Consider the following 24,174-nt stretch of genomic DNA (forward strand, 5'->3'; position numbering starts at 1 on the left):
TGTCTTACTCATGTCTAATACTTGGTTCCTCTAAATACTGATCAGTTTTATACTTTTATAATCCTACATATTAACTCTAATTAACATAGAATGAATATATGTAACATAACAAATTGGTTGATCATAACATCACACAATAAGTGGATACTAAACTAAAATCATTGGCTATGTTCCCCGTCTTGACAGGGTGAGTGTTATCTCAGTATCATTGATGATTAGATAATAAGAGCCCTGTCACAAACATATTGCATGACAGTATCCAGCAATGATTAATACTGTAGTACACATAGTGATAATATTGTGGAAAAAAATTCATTTTTTCCATCCAATTTTCATCCCTTTGGTAGAGTGAATACCTTATATGAGCTGCTACCGTCCAAAATTTCAGACAGTGCTTGGTTTGTCTTACTTATGTCATTCCTAATTTTAATTAATAGTGATTTTTTTCTCTTTAACAGTTGTCTTAGCTGTAAAATTAATGGCATATATGCATGAAGCACTGGAATACTTTGTTTAATGAGATCCTGGTAATCTGGGTTGCTAAGAATAACAGTTTCATTTTCAAAAACATTAGAGATATTGTCGTATGCCCAATAACTGTGGGTATTTGTTGCTTCACACCTAAATTTGGATTTGTGACCATACATCCAAGATGACCGTAATTACTTGTGATTAGTTACTACATAATATTATTTCTTTTCATCATAGGCCACACATTCTGTAAGAGAGATCCATTTGATCTGTTGCACTGGGCAGGATATCAGTGCTGCATTGCCCTTGGTACCTTTCCGGCTGGTCACATGTCAAGGAGAAGGAGGAGGAGGAAATATAGGCAATATATCTGCTTTTTTCTTGTATAGGATGTTTCACATGTTGCAGTATATTATTGCTTTCCTTCCCCTCGCCCCATTCAGAAACCAGTGTCATTTAACGATCATAGGTAATCGTATCCCATGAACTTCTTAATGCTCAGCTTTCCAAAGCAGATAAGCAGTTATTCCCTGAGTAAAGGCAATGAAAATGATTGTTCTTCTCAGTTCATCTTGATATTTGGCAACCATTTCTGAGCAATGTACTTAGGACTTAAACTCCTACTTTACTAAATAGATGGAAGCCAGTGGAATATGTGATCTTATATGCTTACTATTTATGCTTTATTTTATAAGAATACATTTGATTGATGCATTCCTTTTCATGCAGAGTAAGAAACTCTTCCAAAAAGCTGAATTCCATTTTCTTACACCATTTTCTTACACCATTTTATTATAATGGCATGTGTATTCTAACTGATATGTTTATGTATTGGGTGCTAAAACAAATGAAAAGTGTATATATTACCATGGAGAAAGAAGTGCTGTTTTGGAAGCCAGAAAAGTGTATATCTCTTTCTTTTCCTTGATTGTTATTAATTTTAAACTTACTTCAATTTTACAGACAATAAAAATGCAATAAAACTGCTCTTTTTATTTTCAAATTATCCAGTTCAAGCACTCTGTTTTTCAAACAAGCATTTTACTCACCTCTTACTCAAAATTGGCTGAACCACTTTCTACTGAAATAAAATAAAATAAACCCAAAACATGATATTTAGACCGAGACCAAGCCTGGAAGATTTCACTCTGTGAAAGAAAAGTCATAAAGTAACTGAAAAATTAAAATTTCTGTGCTTTTTGCAACATTAAGGTGGTCTCTGCTGCTCCGCTATAATACTTAAAGAAGGTCAAAGACCATTATATTCCTCCAAGCACAGGTTTAATTTAGAATTCTATATTTCATTGTATTCCATCAGGAGTTGACCATTTCAAAAGTGGTGTATACAAATAAATATACACTTGTTTCTGTTTAGTAACACGTGTACCATCCAAGATGAAACATTGTTTTGGACCTGATCTCATTGTTTAAGAAAAATCAGGGCTTAGACTTCTGTGAATGAAAAACGTGTTTTGGTTTTTTTTGTTCTTCCTTTTAGCAAGCCCATACTCTGCTCTTATCTTTTTGTGAGAGGGCATTCGCAGCTGTAGGAGGTAGCAAGCAACATGTTACCTGGCTCAGATACGGTGCACTCAAGTCCAGTACCTGTAGCTGATAGTGAATGGCACACATGTAAGGTTTTTTTCCTTTATACCACATTAGTCATTTGGGCCCAAGATCAGTTAATTCAGTTATTCCTGAGAAATGTATCCCTAAATGGTGGGTAACAGCTGGAGTCAAACCATGTCAAGCATTATAGGCAGAGATTGTAGTTAAGAAGGCCTGACACTTCACCATTATAAGAACATGTTTTGAAATGCTTATAACTGCCAAATTTTAACTGGGTTGAAATTTCCCATACTGGGTGTCTGCTTCTGGCTGAATTTTTTTGGGGAAATTTTCAGCAAAAAATAGTTCCACAGTTACAGAAAATGAAACTTTTTTCTGCCATGTTGAAAATTCTTTTTGTTGAGAAATTCTAGTACCTCCATGCTTTGGAACATGGCCTTAACTTTTGATATGGAGGGGTGGGCTTTGTGTCAGAATTGTGCCATTTGTTGGTCTTGTGAAAAAGTGCCCAAATTTGGCCAAGTTGTAAGCTGTTGAAAAAAATGCTCAGTAGAGACTTGTGAGAGTTTGGCAGCTAAGTCCGCCAGAGATTCTGTTTGCACAGAGCATGCTCCAACCCGGAAGTGCAAACACTTAACAGGACTTCCTCTAAAACTGCTCCTACTGGCAGTCAGGAGCTGCTCTGGCATGGGCAGAGGAACTGAGACTAGGGAGACTGGCTGTTTCTCAGCTTCTTCCATTGCTGGTGTCCGGGCAACATGGAGGAGAAAGAAGAAAAAGCCTGATTGGAATGCAGAGGTGACAAGAACCAGACTGGGGGGATGGAGGGAGTAGTTTGGGGTACCAGAGACAGCTACTGACTAGGTGAGAAGCCCAAGAGGAGACTAGTACTGCCCCTGGGAGCTGGGATGAAGGGAAGTCTGGGACACAGACATCACAGAGAAGGTACTGGGACTGGGGATGAGCTGCCACAAGTGGGAATGGAGAGAAACAGGGACAGGCAGCAGGGGCCAAGAGTAGAAGGAGGCCAAATTAAGGTTGCACAAGTAGCCTTAATTCTGATATTTCCTAACTTCTGAGTGATCGACTTTGTAGCTTTAACATTACTTTAACATAGTTTTTGTGTGTAAGAATGGTTAGGAAATCTCTCTTCCTCAGAGCTTGTCAAGAAAGGCTGCCAACAAAGGGTCCTGGCCAAGAGGGCCTGGGTAGCTGTACCCACCGATTCCGTAGCATGCTGAGAAGGATTAGTAGGCTCTGTGACAGATGAATTTCTGCCTGCTGCTCATCAGTGACATTTCTTGCCTTGACAACTCTGATCTCCCCTGTTACCACAGGCTTCTCAGCTTTTCCTGACCAGCACTGGTGGCAGCAGCAGTGCCAAAACAGAGATTTCTGGTCTGAACGTGAAGTAATAGTTGTTCCACAGCTATCTGGGAGTCCAGTTGGTTTGGGATTGGAGTTTGTGAATTATTTTACTTTTACCAATACCTCCCTGGATGTATTCACTTTCCACCCACATACTCTCCTCCCCCGCCCCCTTTCCCTCGAACGTTGGTGCAGCAGGTGAGGAAATGTGGAGCAGTGCAGTTCAGGATATGAAGAGGACACAGCTCCACTGGGTAGCTGACTTGCTGAGAGGAAATGTCAAGTGAATGGTTAGCCTCTGAGAACAATCCTGTGCATTTTAATAGAGGTTCAGGGCTTGTGTATAATGTAATTAATTCCAAACTAAATATCTACAGGGCTTTTCCTCAAGTTCTGTATCATCTTTAAGATTATTTTTTGAATTCAAGAATTCTTCTTTTCTGTAAATTTTATATTCACTGACAAAGCCTGTATTGAGAGACCCCCTTACAAAATAACCTATTTCTGAACATGCAATTCACAATTTAATATAAGAATAATATAATCCCCAACATTCTCCTTACCTGACCCCAGATTTACAAACAGTATCTGCATCATAAGGGTATTACTATCAACCCTTAATATACAATTGTTCATCTGTCCAAAAATATCCCTTTTCCAGAAACAAATTATGATTCCAGGAAGGTACATGAAGCTTAAAAATTTCCAGAATGTTGAAATTACAAGACAGCAAAAATAAAGGAGATTATTTTTCCCTCTTATCTTTTCTGAGTGCTAAGAAGGGTGAATTTTTGATATGTTATAATATGTTTAATGTTGGAGAGAGACCAAAACTAATGAACTGCATCTTATTTATATATTTTTTTAAAAAAAATCATTTAATAGCCCACTTGGGGTAGGAGTTGTTAGAACATTCACTATTAGAATGACCGGGGATGTTGCCTTTATAGAAACATATCGTCTTAGTCCACAGAACAGGGCCAGATTTTGATCTTGGTTGCACTCTGAACTGATCCTAGTATAACTGAGATAAGTCTCTCTTATAATCAGGGGGAATATTTCCCAAGATGAGAGATTTGGGTTTTAAAAAGTGCATAACAGTAACAGAGAGACAAGCTGAGTGAGGTAATATCTCTTATTGGACCAACTTCTGTTGGTGAGAGAGACAAGCTTTAGAGAGAGCTCTCTGTCAGGTCTATGTAGCTCAAAAGTTTGACTCTCTTGCCAACAGAAGTTGGTCCAATAAAAGACATTGCCTCACCCACCTTGTCTCTCTAATGTCCTGGGACTGCCATGGCTACAGCTACACTGCATACATTACAATAATGCTCATTTTAACATTCATTTCATGTGGTAGTTTTTAATTATTACCTGACTTGCACTTTTTGTCTGATGTCGATTTGCAAAGGAGAATCTAAAGTTCTATAAAGGAATTCACTGATGCCATTTCTAAAACTGGGTGATTAACTAGTGTTTGCTGTCTAAATCTGAGGTTGAGAATTTCCTGGTGTCAAGTGAAAAGAGCTTTTCCATTAGAATGTGTGACTCTTCTTGTTTATTCTTTACTTTATTTAAGAACCTCTCCATTGTCTCCATGCACCTCTTCTGCAATAAGTGATAAATACCTTCTGCAACATGAAATTGCAACAGAGCAGGTTGGAGAACTGCGATGAGCCACAGTTAGATTCCCACAGGATAATGAAAATCTATCCATCTTGATGATGGTGTGTTATATTCTTGGTTATGGTGGGCCATATTCCGTTTTGAGTTGCATCCTGCACAATCCTCCTTTGATGGCAATGAGGTGCACAGGTTGTAAGAGAGCACAGAATGTGATCGTTTTAGAGCTAAGAGAAATGTGTTTGTATATAGATGCAATTACAAGCAATAATATATGCTTAATACTGAAGTGTGTAAAAGTAAAATAAAATGTGTTACTTAAATGATGTTGGCATAATAGGGCAGGACAGGATCCTAAATGCAACTCATGTATTTATTTTAGCATGAAAGTGGTCAAATTCTGTGTAATCTTAAGTATATCCCTATATTTAAATTGCCTAATTATTTTAACACCTATGAGAATAATTTAGAGTCTTTTCTGTTAAGAAGTATGGATGGATGCCAATGACAGTAGAACAGCGCAGAAAAAAGTGCAGAAGGTGGGAGTGGAAGGAACAGGGTATGTTGCATATCTACCTGTGGAAGCTCCTCAGTGACCAGTTTGCCCTGGATATTCTTTCCCAGCATGCTGTCTCTCAGACCCTGTGCAGATATGGCCAGAAAACAAGACATGGTGCTATTAAAAAGCCTGCACTGCTGACCTGAAAACCTCTCTTCAGGTATCTTGGAGGGTCAGACACCATGTTTTCTGCTACTCTTTTTGTTGTCTGTCTCTTTCCTTGTCAGTCTGTCTATGTCTTCTGTGAATTCCCAATTCTTCTTTGACTGTTTGCTCACGCCCATTCTATTGTAGGTGTGTGCGCTCGCCACCTGCACCGGTGCTGAAAGTTTTTTTTCCTCAGCAGTATCCATAGGAGACCAGCTCTGGAGTGGTGCCTGTATGGTGCAATATAAGGGGTGCTACTGGCTCCCACCATCCTCAGTTCCTTCTTATTGACAGTGATAGTGCTGGAACATTTCTTGTGTTGGCAAGCCTTCTCATTCTTAATCCATTGAGATGAACTTTTATCTGTAAATAGTTAAAAGGTGTTAGTAGTTTCTCTCATCATAGTTAGTTAGTCCCGGACGGGACTCAGCCTAGGGACGGGGTATGCCCCGATCCCCAGTCTTCAAACCCTGTGATCGCTGCAAAAGAACTATGCCCATCAGCGATCCTTGCAGCTGTCTGAGGCACCTGGATGAGACCCATATCAGTGACAAGTGTTGGATCTGCAAGGGGTTCAAACCTCGGACAAAGAAGGAGTGAGACCTATGTCTCCGGGCTCTCCTTATGGAGTCGGCACTAGCACCGGCACTGGAGCCATCCAGGTCGGATTGTGCTCCTAGTACCGTGGCATCGGTCTCTGGGATCTCAGCATGGGGACTTGTCACCCTCAGACAGGTTAACTCTCACTCCATCTTGTCCCCACTTTGTGTAAGGAGTAAAGATGTAAGAATGTTAGGGTGGCTAATGAGTTGTGCTGCCACACTAGGGGGGAGGCGGGGAAGGGGCAACCAGACAGAAACATTGGAGGGTCTGAGATTGAAGGGCTTGGGAGCTTCCTTTGAGCTCCCATTGGAAAGAATCGGTTATAGGTGCTCAGTACCGCTTAACATCAGGCCCTGTGTGAATACAACTGGAGTAACAAAAATTACTTGATTCTTCTGAGAATTTGGGCCTCAACGACTCATCCACATTCACACACACATTCTGTGGCAAAGCTGGGAGTACAGCCCAGTTCCTGAGCCCCTCTCATGTATCTTAACCACAGCATCTTCCTCCTGCTGACAGTTGTAAAAACATGTGGTAATGGATTCCCTCAGGGTGCCACCTGGAATTGGGGTACCACTGATTCCCCACCGACCCACCAGCCTGGGCTCCATTTACACTGTATTGCTGTGACCAGCCTGCCAAGCCCTCTCCCAGGCTCTAGCCTGCACTCCACAAGCACACACACAGGTAGGGACACACCCAGCTGCAGTTACATACATATGCTGTGATCAGCTCTGCATGGGAAGGCACAGTTAGGGCACCTTCCAGTTCCTCAGGCACACACTCCTGTCTAGAGTGTAAACCCAAAATTATACCGTCTTGTGCTGCACAGAGAAGTGTACGGCGTAAACTTGTGAAAATCCCCCTCTCTCTTAAAGTGGAGAGGAAATATACAACAGCTTTCTGCCTCAAGTTATGATTTACACACACACTGGTTTTAGACACAGCAAAAACAAATGTATTAACTACGAAAGGTAGATTTTAAGTAATTATAAGAGATAGCAAACAGATCAAAGCAGATTACCTAGCAAATAAACAAAACATTCAAACTAAGCTTAATATCCTACATAGAATGGATATGAATAGCAAATTCTCATCCTATATGATGAAGCAAGCAGGCTGCAGGCTCCTAAGGAGCAAGCTACACTAATATACAGCTTGGAATCCCCAGGTTTCATTCACAGGCTAAAAATTCCTTTAGCCTGAATCCAGCATGTCCCCCTAATTCAGTTTATGTTCCTTAGCTGTTTCTAAGAGTCAGTGTCAGAGGAGAGCCCCGATGATGTCACTCCCCTGCCTTATTTAGCTTTTGCATATAGCAGGAACCCTTTGTTTCAAAGCTTGGTTCCCACACCAGTCAGTGGAAAAATACTGGTATCCCAAGATGGAGTCCAGCACCAGGTGACCTGATCACATGTGCCTGTAGTGCAATAGCAGCCATGAATCAGAGGCTGTTTGGAGCATCCTCAGGAAGCCCCCTTCCTTCCCTCCCCAACTCCCAGTGGAAGATATAATACTTCTAAGGCCTATTGTTTTCTCTAATGGCCCTTTAATCTGAATGGGCCCTTCCCAGCCAGCCATCTGGGCGGAGTGCATTGTGCCTAGTGGGCGTTCCCCAGGTGTAAACACATTTGTAATACAGATATATATAGTCAACATTCCTACCTTCAGATACAGAAAAGATACATGCATGCAAATAGGATAATCATATCAGTAAATCATAACCTTTCAATGATATCTCACATGACCTATCTTGCATGAAGTACATCAGAATTATGCCATAATCATATCATATATATAATATCTCTATGAAGAATTCGGGGTGCAATGTCACATATATGTCTATATGTGTTGTGCTCCCAAAGTATCTGAGAGCCACTACATGGCAAGTATGAGTGAAACCAACCTGCCTGTAAAGTGACTGACTCGGCCCCAGTGAGAATGCAATGTCACGCTAATATGAAAAGAGAGAGATAGCCAGGTTCAGACATTAATAGGCTCTTAAGTGCTCGCAGATGTTTTCTGTTTTTGTTTGATTTTTAGTGTTTTAAATTGTTTAAAAGATAATAATATGAATAATGAGAAGTACATTATTACTGTTGCAGTAAGCAAGTTTTTTTTTTAAAAAATGAGGCATTGAAATGCGTAATTACTGTCGTTGAGTGGTCTTGTTGGGTGAACATCTGTTGCGTTTTAATGTTACATATGAATTACACTGGAAAACAGCTATTGTTGGTCATCTCACTATTTTTATTGTCCTTGGCTGCAAAGATTTTAAAAAGTCCTTTGGGCGCATCATCGAACATCTGTACATGATAACTTTTGTGCCTGTCCCCTTTCCAAAGTTGTAAACAAATCTTTTTCTCCTCCTAGCTGATTCCACTTACAGCTCTCTGAATTGACTTCTGTTTGGCCTATTAATTTGTAATGGTGTACTTCAGTTCTTCATTATTGTAGATAACACTCAAATGAGTATCTTGAGAGCAGATCTCAGATTGCACTGGAGGAAAACTGCCATCCACTGTGAGCTCTGTTTTCAAAATCCAGTGTTGCTGTCTCTGCAATTTTGTGTTTGAAAGATTTGCTTTAAGATTATTTAGAGTTTACTGAGGAGGACTTCTTTTTTACTTATTTCTTTTTTAGGATGGAGTACCAAATTGTCAGCTTGTATTTACGGCTGTTTCTGGCATCGCAGATAGATGTAACAGGGCCTGACTGTCCTTGTGTCATCATTTACACCATTGCAAACTGGGTATAAAACGTTACTGATCTGGAATTCTGCATTTACGCACGGAGTTAGCAGCATTTTACACCCACTTTTCACAGATATTTAAATGATTGTACAAGGTACAAGGCAGTGGAGAATCCAGCCCAATATACTAAGGCCCAGTTCTGGTGTCCTTACTTAAACAAACTATCATGAACTTCAAAGCTAATTTTGCCTGAGTAAGGTCACTAGTATCAAAAAGACATCCTCCAGTTCTTCTCCAAGTGATTGTTCATGTGTATTCCACCATAGGTGTGAGTGCTTGGCACATGTACCGGTGCCGGAGTTTTTCCCCTAGCAGTACCCGTAAGGGGGGGAGTGCCCCCGTGACCCCTGAAGTGCGCCTGCCTGGCATACTATAAGAGGAGCTGTGTGCTCCCCCCACCCTCAGTTCCTTCTTGCCACTAGCGAAGGTGCATCCGAACTGCTCTGCTCCAGCTTTGCTGCAGCTTGTCCCCAGAACTGTTCGTTCATTCAGCATTAGTACCTGTAGTTAGTTAACTGTTTAGTTAGTTAGTGAGCCCGGGCCGGGGCATGCCCCGTGCCCTGGGATTTAAGTCATGCTGCTCTTGTAGACGTTCTATGCCAAGAAGTGCCCCGTGTGCAGACTGTTTGCACTGCTCGGGAGAAACCCATATTAGCGAAAGGTGCAGGATTTGCAAGTCATTTAAGCATCGGACCAAAAGAGAAAGGGACATTAGGCTCCAAGCCATTCTGATGGAGTTGTCACTAACCCCGACCCCCGCACACTGTTCTGAACCAGTGCCTGCCCCCACAGCGTTGGTACACATCAACCCTCCAGTACCATTGACCAGTTGGCACCACTCCCCATCCACAGGGCACGCTAAGAGGGCCAAGAAGACCCTCTTCTCAGTGGCACCAAGAGAAATTTGGGACAGAGGCTAGGCCCATGTCAGGCAGTCCTCGATCCCCACTGGGCCCCAGGCCTCCAACTCAAGCTGAGCAGTGTAGCCCGGCCCCTTCAGAACAGACCTCTCCGGATGTCCAGATGCCTTCCATGCCTGAAGTCCTCCAGGTGGCCCGAGACATCATGTCCATGCCAGTGCCCGGAGCGCCGCTGATGTTGGCCCCACATTCCAGAGGCAAGCCACCACTGGTATCTCTACAGTCACCTCCAGTCCGGTACCAGTCTCAGTCGAGGTAACGTTCCTGACTCCGATCACTACCCGGTGACCGCTCAGGGCAGAGTCCTGGTGGATCACCCTCAACGCTGACCAGACTGTCTGGCGGGGTTCTGTCTGTCCAGTTCTTGCGGCACCACTCGTCCTCAAGGAGCGAATATCGATGGGATCACAGTGGTCATCGCCATCGGTCCTCGTCTCAGAGAGGGTACCACAGTCCTTCAGGGCACAGCCTGGGTCCTCCAAGGGCAAGCAGGCAGGGAAAAGGCGATTTTGACAGGATGCTCGGAGGCACCCCGCCAGCCCTCATCGGGGATCCACGCCCAATAAAATTTCCCTTCTCCAACCAATGTATGCTTTCCTCCTGGAATGGTTGCGACTAACCTCAGATCAATGAGTCCTCAACACCGTTTCCCGGGGCTACACCCTCCAGTTTACTTCCTCCTCACCCAACCCTCCCCCCTCCATTCCTCCTGGGGGACCTCTCACACAAAGCTCTGCTCGAGCAGGAGGTGGGGTGGCTTCTAAGACTAGGAGCCATAGAGGCAGTGCTTGAGGAGTTCATGGGAAAGGTGTATTACTCTCGTTAGTTCATTATCTCGAAGGTCAAAGGGGGGCTCAGGCCCATCCTGGATCTCCAAGGTCTGAACCGGTACATGGTGAAGCTCAAGTTCTGCATGGTCTCCCTAGCCTCCATCATCCCCTCCTTGGATCCCAGGGACTGGTATGCTGCCCTCAATCTACAGGACGTGTACTTCCACATCCACATATTCGAGGGGCACAAACGCTTCCTCCATTTCATGGTGGGACAGAATCATTATCAATTCACAGTCCTTCCATTAGGTCTGTCCACTGCCCACAGGATGTTTACAAAATGCATATTGGCGGTAGCGGCCTACCTCAAATGGCGAGGGGTCCAGAGAGTCCCCTACTTGGATGATTGACTTGTCAAGGGCACCTCCCAGTCGCAGATGAGGGATCATTTGGCACTCCTCCTGTCCACGTGCCCCACCTTGGGCCTGTTGGTAAACAACACCAAGTCCTGTTTGTCCCGGTCCAACACCTATAATTTATCGGAGTGCTCCTGGACACAGAGTTAGCCAGGGCCTCTCTCCTGCCTGAAAGGTCTCATCAACTCAGTCACAAGGTTCCTGGTGACAACAGCCAGGGTTTGCCTGCAACATGTGGTGTGCACGTATGTGGTCTGTCACGCCAGACTCAGGATGAAGCCCCTCCAGCTCTGGTTGGCCTCGAAGTTCTCCTAGACCACGGACAAGATGGACAAGGTCCTCACCATGCCGGACTCTGTGATCAGCTCCCTATGGTAGTGTTCTGCCCCAAACAACATGCTACCTTGAGCAGACTGAGCTGTACAGAAAGTCCTTGCAACTGTTCATTGACTCGGCTGAGCACGTGAGGGGCCAACCGATTTCCACTCAGCGACTTTCCAACTGGATCACTTCATACATCCGTTCCTGTTATGAGCTGGTGGGTGTCCCCTCGCCACCTATTGTGAGGGTACACTTGACTCGGGTGCAGGCCTCGTCGGCTACCTTCGTGGCCCACATCCCCATCCAGGACATTTGTAGGCCACCACGGGGTCTTCGGTTCACACGTTCACCTCGCACTATGCGATCATCCCCCAGACCAGAGATGATGTCAGGTTCAGCAGGGCTGTCCTCCATCCTGGGAACTTGTGAACTCCTACCCATCTCCAACAGATATAGCTTCAAATCACCTGTTGAGGTATACACATGAGCAGTCACTCGAAGAAGAAAAGACAGTTACCTTTTCCATAACTGATGTTCTTCAAGATGTGTTGCTCATGTCTATTCTACATCCCACCCTCCTTCCCCTCTGTTAGAGTTGTCTGGCAAGAAGGAACTGAGGGTGAGAGGAGCATGCAGCTCTCCTTATCGAGTGCCAGGCAGGCACCACTCCAGGGATCATGGGGGCACTCCCCCCTACAGGTGCCGCTAGGGGAAAAACTTCTGGCACTGGTACACATGGCGAGCACGCACACCTAATGTGGAATAGACATGAGCAACACATCTCAGAGAAGACCAGTTACGGAAAAGGTAACTGTCTTTTATTGAACAACTATTGAGTATGAACTTACTGGTGATTAGAGGACATTCAAATCAGATCCTTAATGTTATTCCCAAATATGAAATGCTTCATTTCAGATGAAACTCTAGTTACCAAATAGCAGCAAATTAGAGACCTGATTCTAACCCAAATTACAGTAGTAACACCATTGCAGTTGACTGAGTTATGCTGGTTTAAACCCAGCATCAGTGAAATCAGATTCAGGTTCGGTATCTATTTAATCATCTCTCTGCATAAATAATTCCAGTCCTCATTGTCACCCTTACTCAGTTGCTTGTACTGAGTGGTCCACTGAAGTCAGTGCAACTAATTTGTGTAGTAAATTGCTGCTTGTCCTGCACAAGAATCACAGACCTGGGCCCTCTCTGAATGTATTCTATCACTGTATGTGTTCTGATACCCACTTCTCTTTTCTTTCAAAAACAGATCTTGAAAACTTTAAAACTAAAAGAATTACAGTGTCTGTTCGAGAAGGTCAAGGAGTTGTGCTGCTTTGCAGACCACCATCTCATTCAGGAGGTAAGAAATGTTTGCAGCTCTGTTGTTTGCTGCCATCGTTAAATGTGTTAGCACTATGGGATCATAGAGTAACCACCAGAATTCCCCTGCAGTAAATTTTCATATATAAATATGCCACCTGAAATCCCTATTCCACACAAAATTGAGGACTAGTCCATGTAAGGATACTCCATGCTAGTGAATGATTCCCCCCAACAATGTTTGTCGTATTAGTACCAGGTGAACAAGCATTTGAAAACCTTAAAGGACCTGAATGCGCATCTGAGAACATACACCCTAGTAGACATTTTTAATATACTTCTCGGCAATAATTTCCATTCTTTATAACTTGTCTCAGATGCCTGCGATTTTAAAAAAAATTCTCCTGTGAGCTAGACTTACTTAATCAATTATGATTATTATTTTGTAATTATTTTTTGATATGTATTTATGGAGGTTAACCAAGTTAGGGCTCCTATGTGCTAGGCACGCCACAGACATACAGGAAATGCCAGTGCATGTCCCAGAGAGCTTATAAGTCAAATCGTGACTATTAGGAAAGCAATAGATAAGACAAAAATATCATAATGCATCCATAGTACACCCATGCCTTGAATACTGTGTGCAGTTCTGGTTGCCCCATCTCTAAAAAGATATATTAGAATTGGAGAAGGTGCAGGGAAGGGCAACAAAAATGATACGTGGTATGGAACAGCTTCCACATAACGAGAGGTTAAAAAGACAGAGACTGCGGCTTAGAAAAGAGAACACTAATGGGGAATATGATAGAGGTCATATTCATGAATGGATTGGAGAAAGTGAATAGGGAAGTGTTATTTACCCCTTCACATAACACAAGAACAAGGGGTCACCTGATGAAATTAATAGGCAGGAGGTTTAAAACAAACAAAAGGAAGGACTTCTTCACAACGCCTACAATCACAAACGCCTAGAACTTGTTGCCTTGTGATGTTGCGAAGGCCGAAAGTATAATTGGGTTCAAAAAAGAATTAGATAAGTTCATGGAGGACAGGTCTATCAATGACTACTAGCCAAGATCATCAGGGATGCAACCCTATGCTTCTGATGTTCCTAAATCTGCAGCTGCCAGAAGCTGTGATTGGATGACGGGATGGTTCGCTCAAAATTGGCCTGGTCTTTTCATTCCCTTTGAAGCATCTAGTATTGTCCTCTTTCAGGAGACAGGATACTGGGCTAAATGGACCATTGATCTGCCTCAGAATGGCTGTTCTTACAGGAGTCTATTCCAAGAAGATATTTATTGACTTAACCAGCTATGCCACTAATGTCCTCTTTCCCTCTCTGCACATCTTGGTAGCCAAGTGTCAAGCCCCCTCAATCTTCATCCTCTTCACTTCTGGGAAGGAGATTCTGCTCCCCCGTTTCTCCCACACCTCCACCCACCAAACACACGTATCTTTGCTCCCCTACAGCTACTGGACAGAAAGTTCACTTGGCTTTTGACTGCTGGAGAGGAAGAGGCTGTTTAACTTCTCTTCTCTCTCCTTTTCATTCTGTTGGCTTGAGGGTCTGTATGTGTCAACTCCTGTTCTCTATCCTGGCTTGGAGTGATAAACCCTATCATGAGAGTGGGGGTACTTGTTAGGTAGGTTCCATGACTTTGCCTTCCCCACTCACACACTTGTCATGCAACCCCTTCTCTCTTCTCACCTTTGACGCCTGCAGTTGCTCCCATGCTTTCAATACAGAAATGGCACTTACATGCCCAGTTGATTCTCTGCCAAGACACTGAGTATGTAACATTTACTGCAGATGTAAGTAGAAGAATGTTTTTTACTATAGTTAGGGTAATTTTGGTGTTTGGTATTTGCCATTTGGGGAGATCAGATTAGACATTAAATTGAATGGGGAACCTTCAGTTTTGATACATATTGAGGATTTTATTTTTGAGTTCTTTCTTGGTCATAGATCCAACTGAATAACTTTATTTTTATAATGATTGTAATGGTGTTTAGTGGGTGGGGTTTTATTTGAAATAAATATTTTGCTGATGTAACTGTGTGCACTTCACATCAAATCAATTGTACTTATAGTTCACTGCTGGGTTTTTTTGGATAATTAGGATGCTTCATATCAAGTATAATAATTGATTTGCAGATATGGGAAAACATTTCTAGTTGCTATTATTTTCACTGTATCACCAACTGTTCTGCTAAAACATATTGTTTTTCAGGGATCATTAGGAAATTCTCCTCAGTATACATATGAGGTGAAATAACATCTGAAGTTTAGATTTACGTGGACTCACAGCTATCTTTTTCATTCATTTTAACCATTAAGGCCCTCTGTGAAGTCCTTAGAGGGTGTTTTGATCATTTACTGTCTTTATACTATGTTTTTGATTGTTTAGAAAGAGAAACAGTATATCCGATCTCTGACATGAATGAAACCTGTTAATGTTTGGCACACATTTCACATGCCTACTTAAAAATATTAATAAGATGTTCGTTTTCTCCTGGAAAGGAAGGAAGGAGCTGGCCACAAGGAGATGTTAAAAATGATTTTTTTCTGTACTGTTGTCCTTTGTTCCAAAACAAGTAATTGCCGAAAGAGTAATATAGGGACAAGGTTCTGTTAAGTAAATCAACTTCCCAAGTTCATGTAGAGCATTGCCTGCCATCATATGTGCATATGTATCTTGAATTTTCATATAATTTACATACAAGATTTCTAATGTGCATGAGTTATATACAGTGATTTCTCCTTAATCTGTCAATAATCTTATCACTGAAGGGAATGTTAACCATCTTTAGGATCTTCTCCGTTAGGCAGGGAAGGGGTCACATTCTCCAAAGGGCATGGAATTAGTCAAACTGACCAACTTTCTATCTCACTCAGTGAGTAATGTGGGCAACAGATAAACTGTGTTTTTTAAGTTAATTGTGCCTGTGCCCATGACTCTCCTGTGACAGGAAGTTTTCTTCTTACAGATAACATTCAAGGTTCACATCTTCTCTTGAATGTCAAGAACATGGAAACCTGGAAGAAGGTTTAGAATTTGGGGGGAGTATGGGCTGTTATAGCAGGGGTAAAGGAGAGACAAGACAGAATTTGGGGCGGGGGGAATCGAATCAGTATCTTAGATGTCTGTATACTAACGTAAGAATTATGAGGAATAAGCAGGAAGAACTCGAAATGTTGGTAAATAAACAAAACTATGACCTGGTCTACACTACGCGTTTAAACCGATTTTTAGCAGCGTTAAACCGATTTAACGCAGCACTTTTCCACACTACGAGGCCCTTTATATCGATATAAAGGGCTCTTTAAACTGATTTCTGTACTCCTCCCTGATGAGAGGAGTAGCACTAAAATCGGTATTACCATATCGGATTAGGGTTAGTGTGGCCGCAAATAGATGGTATTGGCCTCCGTGCAGTATCCCACAGTGCACTATTGTGACCGCTCTGAACAGCAATCCGAACTCAGATGCACTGGCCAGGTAAACAGGAAAAGCCCCGCTAACTTCTGAGTTTCATTTCCTGTTTGCCCAACGTGGAGCTCTGTTCAGCACGGGTGGCGATGCAGTCCCAAATCCAAAAAGAGCTCCAGCATGGACCATACGGGAGATACAGGATCTAATCGCTGTATGTGGAGACGAATCTGTTCTATCAGAGCTCCATTACAGAAGACGAAATGCCAAAGCATTTGAAAAAAATCTCCAGGCTACACAGTGCTGCGTGACAAGCGTAACGGAAAGCCAAAGAATCAAATGGAATCTCATGGAGGGAGAGAGGAGGTACTGAGGACTCCAGCTATCCCACAGTCCACAGCAGTCTCCGAAAAGTATATGCATTCTTGGCTGCGTCCTGCCTTGTTAGGTTCAAAACACTTGTCTGGCGTGTTGCAGGTTGATAGCTCCATCAATTACTTCCCTCCTGCCCCCACATGAAAGAAAAGGGAAAAAAATCGTTTTCTGACTTTTTTTAATGTCACCCTATGTTACTGATGCTGCTGGTAGATGTGATGCTGCGCAGTAAAGACAGTATCCGCTCCTCTTCCTCCCAGTGGCAGACGGTACAATATCTTGATAGCTGCTGAGTACTCCTGGCTGGCCTCAGGTGAGGCGCCGGGGGGGCGCCCTGGATAAAATAGGAATGATTCTGTCATTCCCAGTAGATGGTACAGAACGGCTGTAACGTCCTCCTCATAGCAACGGGCTGAACTTTCAATCAGCCCCTCCCTTTCATGTGTAAAGAAAAGATTCTGTACTGCTGACTATCATAGCAGTTGGATGCTGAGCTCTCTCCTCCTACACCGCTTAATGTCCTGCCTGGACTATCATAGCAGCTGGAGCTGCCTCCCCCTCATTTTATCTCACTAACAAGTCTCTGTTTCTTATTCCTGCATTCTTTAAACTTCATGACACAAATGGGGGACACTGCCCCGGTAGCCAGAAGTTTGGGGAGGAAGGAAGCAATGGTGGGTGTTACAGGGGCACTCCCGTGTGAATGAACGACAGCTCATCGTTTCTGCGGATTGACAGGAGCGCTGTCTTCTGGTTCTCTGATACACTGTTTTTCTCTAGTAACTGCCCATATCTAGGCAGACTGACTTATTTTAGATACCCTAAAGGAGGTGGATTGACTCGAGATCATCCCATTTTGCCTTCGCGCCCCCAGCCGACCTCAGCCAGGGCACCCATGATAGCAGCAGACGGTACAGAACGACAGATAACGTCATCTCATTGCATTTACAATGGCAGCAGACGGTACAGAATGACTGATACCGTCTCTGCTATCATGCAAAAGCAAATAATGCTGGCTGTTACGCTGCAGTATCGCCTCTGTCAGCGCATCCTGTACATATAGGTGAAAGTAAAAAAAAAAAAAAGAAAGAATGTAAAAAAAAAACTGAACGGGCTCCATGTGCCGGCTATGGCGTCTGCCAGACCAATCCAGGGAAATCCGTTGCTTCTCGGAGAAGGAATGAGTGACAACATTACCCAGAACCACCGCGGCATGATTTTTTGCCCCTCAGGCACTGGATCTCAACCCAGAATTCCACGGGCGGGGAGACTGGCGGAACTGAGGGATAGCTACGGACATACACCCAGGTGCAAAAGCTCAGAATTGACACTAGCCTCGGACCATGGACCCACAACCGAATTAATGTCCTGTATGCCACGTGCGCTCGCTTTAATACAATATTTTTACAACCAGTTTATTAAAATCGAATAATCCCGTAGTGTAGAGTACCCTATGACATAGTTGCATGCACAGAGACTGGTGGGAATAAATACTCATTATAGAAATGGTATAGAAGGGTAATATGGTTACGAAGTGTACAGCCTTGCTCAGGAGGACAGGCAGGGGGAAAAAGGAAGCAAAGTGTTGCCTTATATATTTAAAAAATGTAAATACACATGGACTATGTATGAAAATAGAAAAACTTGTTGAAGTCTCTGGTGAGGAATAAAAGAGGTAGAATACAGGTGATGCATAGTAGGGGTCTACTACAGACACCTAAGAGAAGAAGAAGAGCGATGAGGGTTTTTTTTAAACAGCTAGCAAAATCATCCAATAGCACAGGAAACTGCTGGTGATGGGGATTTTAGCTAACCAACATCTATTGGGAAAATAACAAGCAAGGCACAGCAATTATCCAATAAGTTCTTGGAAGTATTGGAGACAATTTTTGTTTCGATGGCTACTAGGCGAGAGCTTTCTCGATTGATTGACAAATAGGAGGAATGCCTGAGAATTTGAAAGTGGAAGGCATTGGGTGAAAGTAACCAGAATCGTAAAGTCATGATTCTAAGCAATGGTAGGAGGCAAACACAAAAATAAGACAATGAATTTAGAAGGCAGACTTTAGTAAACTCAGGGAGTTGGTAGGTAAGATCCCATGGGAAGCAAGTCTAAGGGGAAAAACAATAGAAGACAGTTGGCAGTTTTTCAAAGAGACATTATTAAGGGCACAAGAGCAAACTATCTCACTGCTTAGGAAAGATAGGAAGTATGTCAAGAGGCCATAGGAGATCTTCAATGACCTCAAAATCAAAAAAGAGTCCTACAAAAAGTGGAAACTAGGTCAAATTACAAAGGATGAGTATAAACAAATAACACAAATACGTAGGGATAAAATTAGAAAGGCCAAGGCACAAAATGAGATCATACTAGCTAGAGACATAAAGGGTAACAAGAAAACATTCTACAAATACCTTAGAAGCTAGAAGAAAACCAAGGACAGGGTAGGCCCGTTACTCAATGTGGGAGGAAAAATAATAACAGAAAATGTGGAAATGGCAGACGTTCTTAATGACATCTTTGTTTCGGTTTTCACCATGAAGGTTTCGTGGTGACTGAACGTCTAACGTAGTGAATGCCAGTGAAAATGAGGTAGGATCAGAAGAGGCTAAAATAGGGAAAGAACAACTTAAAAATTACTTGGACAAATTAGATGTCTTCAGGTCACCAGGGTCTGATTAAATGCATCCGAGAATACTCAAGCAGCTGACTGAGGAGATATCTGAGCAATTAGCTATTATCTTGGAAAAGTCATGGAAGATGGGAGAGATTCCAGAACAGTGGAAAAGGGCAATATAGTGTCAATCTATAAAAAGGGAAATAAGGACAACCCAGGGAATTACAGACCAATCAGCTTAACTTCTGTACCTAGAAAGATAATGGAGTAAATAATCAAGCAATCAATTTGCAAACATCTAGAAGATAATAAGGTGATAAATAACAGACAGCGTGGATTTGTCAAAAACAAAATGTGTCAAAACAACCTGATAGTTTTCTTTGACAGGATAACAAGCCTTGTGGTTGAGGGGAAGAAGTAGACGTGGTATATCTTGACTTTAGTAAAGCTTTTGATACTGTCTTGCATGACCTGCTCATAAAAAAGACTAGGGAAATGCAACCTAGATGGAGCTACTATAAAGTGGGTGTAAAACTGGTTGGAAAACCGTTCCCAGACAGGAGTTATCAGTGGTTCACGCTCATGCTGGAAGGGCATAATGAGTGGGGTCCCGCAGGGATCAGTTCTGAGTCCGGTTCTGTTCAATATCTTCCTAAATGATTTAGATCAGGGGTGGCCAACATGTGGCTCTTCAGAGGATAATATGCGTCTCCTTGCATAGGTGCCAACTGCAGGGCTGGAGCTACAAGTGCCAACTTTCCAGTGTGCTACAGGGTACTCACTGCTCAACCCCTGACTCTGCCCCAGCCCCACTTCACCCCTTCCCCCAAGACTTCTGCTCCTTCCCCTGAGTCTGCTGAGCCATTGCTGCTCCTCCTTCCCGCCCCCCCCTTGTCTCTGGCTGCTTACTTGCCATTGAATTCTTTGTTATGAGCTCACCTGTTTGAGAGCCTTTTCTAACATGCCACTGTCCAGTAGCTGGCCCTGATCATCTAGGAGGCAGAACCAAGAGCAGCCCTGAAATGGCCATTGTTTGGTCTACAGCAGACATTTGCCTCTATCTTACTTCCTTTCCAGTCAGTAAACATTTGTTTGGGGGTAAAGTCAGGGGGGGCCCTGTTATATTTTTTTCTGGGTTTTCCCTTCTCTTGTCTCTAAGGGATGTGGTATATCTTCTCATTGCCATTCTCCTTCATTCTTCTCATCCATAATGCCCTGTCCTCGAGGGGAGAGAGCTGTAGATTGTTGGTGTTAGAAAATGTAAAAGACGATGCAAGTCTGACCAGCATCAGATGCCAAATGGGGTGAGAACAGTAGTTGTAATTTCTGCCGTTAGTGGCTTCTTCACTCCTAGAAGGTTCCTAGACAGACTCGTCTTCATCCTTGTTCTGAGCACATCTAACCTATAGCCTTTTTTGTGGCAAGGAGAATCACTGGCGCCAACCATTAGGAAGCACATACTGCTGGAAGAACAACCTCATCCTGCCAGGTATGTACAAGAGCCATGACTCTGTCCTAGCTTGGGAGCTAGGGTACAGGATGTGACCTCATTGGAGTTACTCCTTGGTCCTGGGATTTAAAGTGGGAGGTAAGGTAGTCCCTGCAGAAGGGGTGCTGCCAGAGTTTTTCTATCTGCTTTTACCATTCTCACTCTTCTCCTCCCCTGCACATTTCATCTTTATGAACCAGGAGTTGCATTTTGCCTTTCCCTATGATATTGGTAGCGCTGCTGCAGTTTCTTCAGCAGGATCCTTCCACATTGTCCCAGTCAGATTGGCAGAATTGCTGCGACCCAGTCAAAGACCAAGGTAGTGTCAACAAACTGAACATACACATCTTATTTTGTGAAGTTAACTTGTAATTTTTAAAAATGAAGGTTAGTTTTGTTCCCTGCTTAAACTGTTCTAGAAGTACATACTTGTGTGGAAAAAGGCAGACTTTAAGATCTTATGCTGGAGGAGAAGGAAAGGAGTCTCAATAACTCTGCATAACCTTTTTATTGCTATATCTGCACAAATTATCTTTAACGTATGGAGGATGTGAGTAACCCAAGACAACTTGAATACATTACAAACATAATTGAACCAACAGTTGTATACAAGAGGATATTGACAGTTCTATTCACTAGCCTTGGGGCAGATATGTTTCTGCCTTTCAGGCAGTGGCATAAGTAAGAGAGATCTGCTGATACCTCTGGGATCCTGAGGCATTTGATTGCATATGGTGAGTGGGCGGTTTGTTGATCATGATCTCAAATTAGCATTTCAACAGCAATTGCTGTTACTTTAATCCACTGGGGTGCTAAAATGCTAAAACATTATTATCGTTATCAAATACTTTTGTGCATACAGTTTTTAGGGCTAAATTCCGGTTGCCTTACTCACATGATTAGCCCTTTTGAAGGCACTGTTCTTAATTCATACTCTGCCAACCGGACTACACTTGTGAATAAGGCAAGTACAAGTTTGCCCTTCCTCTCATTTCCAGCACCAATAGATGGAGTCTTAATTGATAAATGAATGTATATTGAATGATATTGATCGTTCTCGCTCATGGCTCATTATTTTAAAGACTTGGCTCGTCAGTTCAAAATGACGTGAGATCGCTTAAAATAGGTAATTTACTGCTCATTAGTTAGTGTGATAAATCATTCAATGAATAATGTCATGTCTGTTGCAAATTAGTATTTTCACATGCAAATTGATATTGCCATTTGGAGAGCCATAAGTTCCAACAAAATACTTCTTCATAAATAAAATAATATGAAAACTCTGCTGTGCTGAGTAAATATGTGTCAGGAATATTTTCATACCTTTATTTTACCTAACTTTTGAATGCTCAGATACCATTTTGCAACAAAGTACAATCCAGGATATTTTTGTTGAATTTATTAAACACATCAGACCTTTTTTATGTGTGCATGTATGCATGTGCAATAGAACTGCAGAATTCAATGCAGATTCTGCTACTGTTATTTGGCTATAAAGGGTCAAACGTTCAGCTAGCTGCAAATTGGCCTGACTTTGCACGCACTCACTTACACCCTTGTAACCAATTTTTCACACCCAGCTTTAGAATAAATTGCACTTGGCACATACAAATCATGATGTAGGGCACCCACTTGCTCATTTGCATGCACACCCAGTGTAGTAAATTGAGTAATCAAAGGCCAAGTAAAATCAAAGACCAAGGCCTTAAAAACTGTATTCTGTAGCACTTCTTTAGGAGGTCTGCCTCTGCCATGTAGAAAAATTGTGTTTTACTTAAAAAATATAAATTGTGGTGGCCCTGATAGTATCATCATTTGCACAAATTTCAGATGACAGCCTGAAATCAAATGGGACCCAAGAGAAATTCATATTGGCCCATATAAGGTACAATAATACTCCTTCACAGCTGAAATTTACATTGATTCTATGTGTCGCGGTTTTTTTTCTCCTCACCAGTAACAAATCAGTGTTGACAACGAGAAATAACTCCTCAGACACACACTAGCTGTGTTCTTCCCTTGCACTAGTGCAATCCTTCATCTTTTTCTTTTGACAAAACTGTATGCTGGGTAGAACTGAAAGTAAATCTGACCAAAATCATCATATCTTTATTTGAGTGATGGTTGCACCCATTAGAGAGAACAAGGTGGGTGAGGTAATACTTTTTATTGGACCAACTTCTGTTGGTGAGAGAGAAGAGCTTTTGAGCCAGGCAGAGCTCTGCTTCAGGTCTGGGGGTATGGCTACACTTGAAATTTCAAAGCACTGTCACGGCAGCGCTTTGAAGTCTGAGTGTGGTCAGAGCGCCAGTGCTGGGAGAGAGCTCTCCCAGCGCTGCATGTAAACCACATCCTGTACGGGTATAGCGTGCAGCGCTGGGAGCCGCACTCTCAGCGCTTCCGCACTGATTACACTGAGGCTTTACAGCGCTGTATCTTGCAGCGCTCGGGGGGTGTTTTTTCACATCCCTGACCGCGAAAGTTGCAGCGCTGTAAAGTGCCAGTGTAGCCATACCCTCAAGAAAGGAATTCACAGCAAAATGCAAGGTGTAAGAGATTGTTTAGCATGAGTGGTTAGTACATATTGTAAGGGTCCATTCAAGGTAGAGTGGCCCGTTAACACCTCTGCAGTCATGGGATAGAAAGAGGGAGTTAGTGGGTTACAGACTGTTGTAATAAGCCATAAATTCAGGGTCTCTGTTCAGGTTAAGATTTTTAGTGTCTCACAGAATAATTAATTTTAAGTTGTCAGGCTCATGTTTTGAAAATGTTGTGCGGATTTCCTTTGAGGATGAGGACCAATAAGGCAGATATAGAGTGATCACTTTGTAAAAAGTAGAAACAACAAGGAGTCCTTGTGGCACCTTATAGACTAACAAATTTATTTGAGCATAAGCTTTCATGGGCTAGAAAAGAACTCACTTCATCAGATGCATGGAGTGGAAAATACAGGAGCAGGTATAAATACATGAAAAGACAAGAGTTGCCTTACCAAGTGTGAGGTTAGTCTAACGAGACAATTCAATTAACGGTAGGATACCAAGGGAGGAAAAATGACTTTTGTAGTGGTAATGAGAGTGGCCCATTTCAAACTGTTAACAAAGAGGTATGAGTAACAGTTGGGGGAAATTAGGTTTAGGTTTTGTAATGACCCAACCACTCCCAGGCTTTATTCAAGCCTAATTTGATGGTGTCCAGTTTGCAAGTTAATTCCAGTTCTTCAGTTTCACGTTGGAGTCTGTTTTTGAAGGTTTTTTTGGTTGAAGAATTGCCACTTTTAGGTCTGTTACTGAGTGATCAGGAAGATTGAAGTGTTCTCCTATTGGTTTTTGAATGTTATAATTCCTGATGTCAGATTTGTTTCCATTTATTCTTTTGCATAGAGACTGTCCGGTTTGTAAAAAGTGTGCACCCATAGGCA

The 24,174-nt window shown here is 42.6% G+C and overlaps 1 protein-coding gene across 2 annotated transcripts in view; it reads left to right on the plus strand.

Moving 5' to 3' along the window:
* Positions 1-24,174, plus strand: part of CNTN3 (contactin 3) — a 237,830-nt gene that overhangs the window by 119,386 nt on the left and 94,270 nt on the right. For both annotated transcript variants that reach the window (XM_032795983.2, XM_032795984.2), the window contains exon 3: positions 12,785-12,877. In XM_032795983.2, coding sequence (XP_032651874.1) covers positions 12,785-12,877 — 93 coding nt within the window. The remainder of the gene's footprint in view (positions 1-12,784; positions 12,878-24,174) is intronic.

This window comes from Chelonoidis abingdonii, chromosome 17 (assembly GCF_003597395.2).
Source record: "Chelonoidis abingdonii isolate Lonesome George chromosome 17, CheloAbing_2.0, whole genome shotgun sequence".
NCBI classification, from domain to species: domain Eukaryota; kingdom Metazoa; phylum Chordata; order Testudines; family Testudinidae; genus Chelonoidis; species Chelonoidis abingdonii.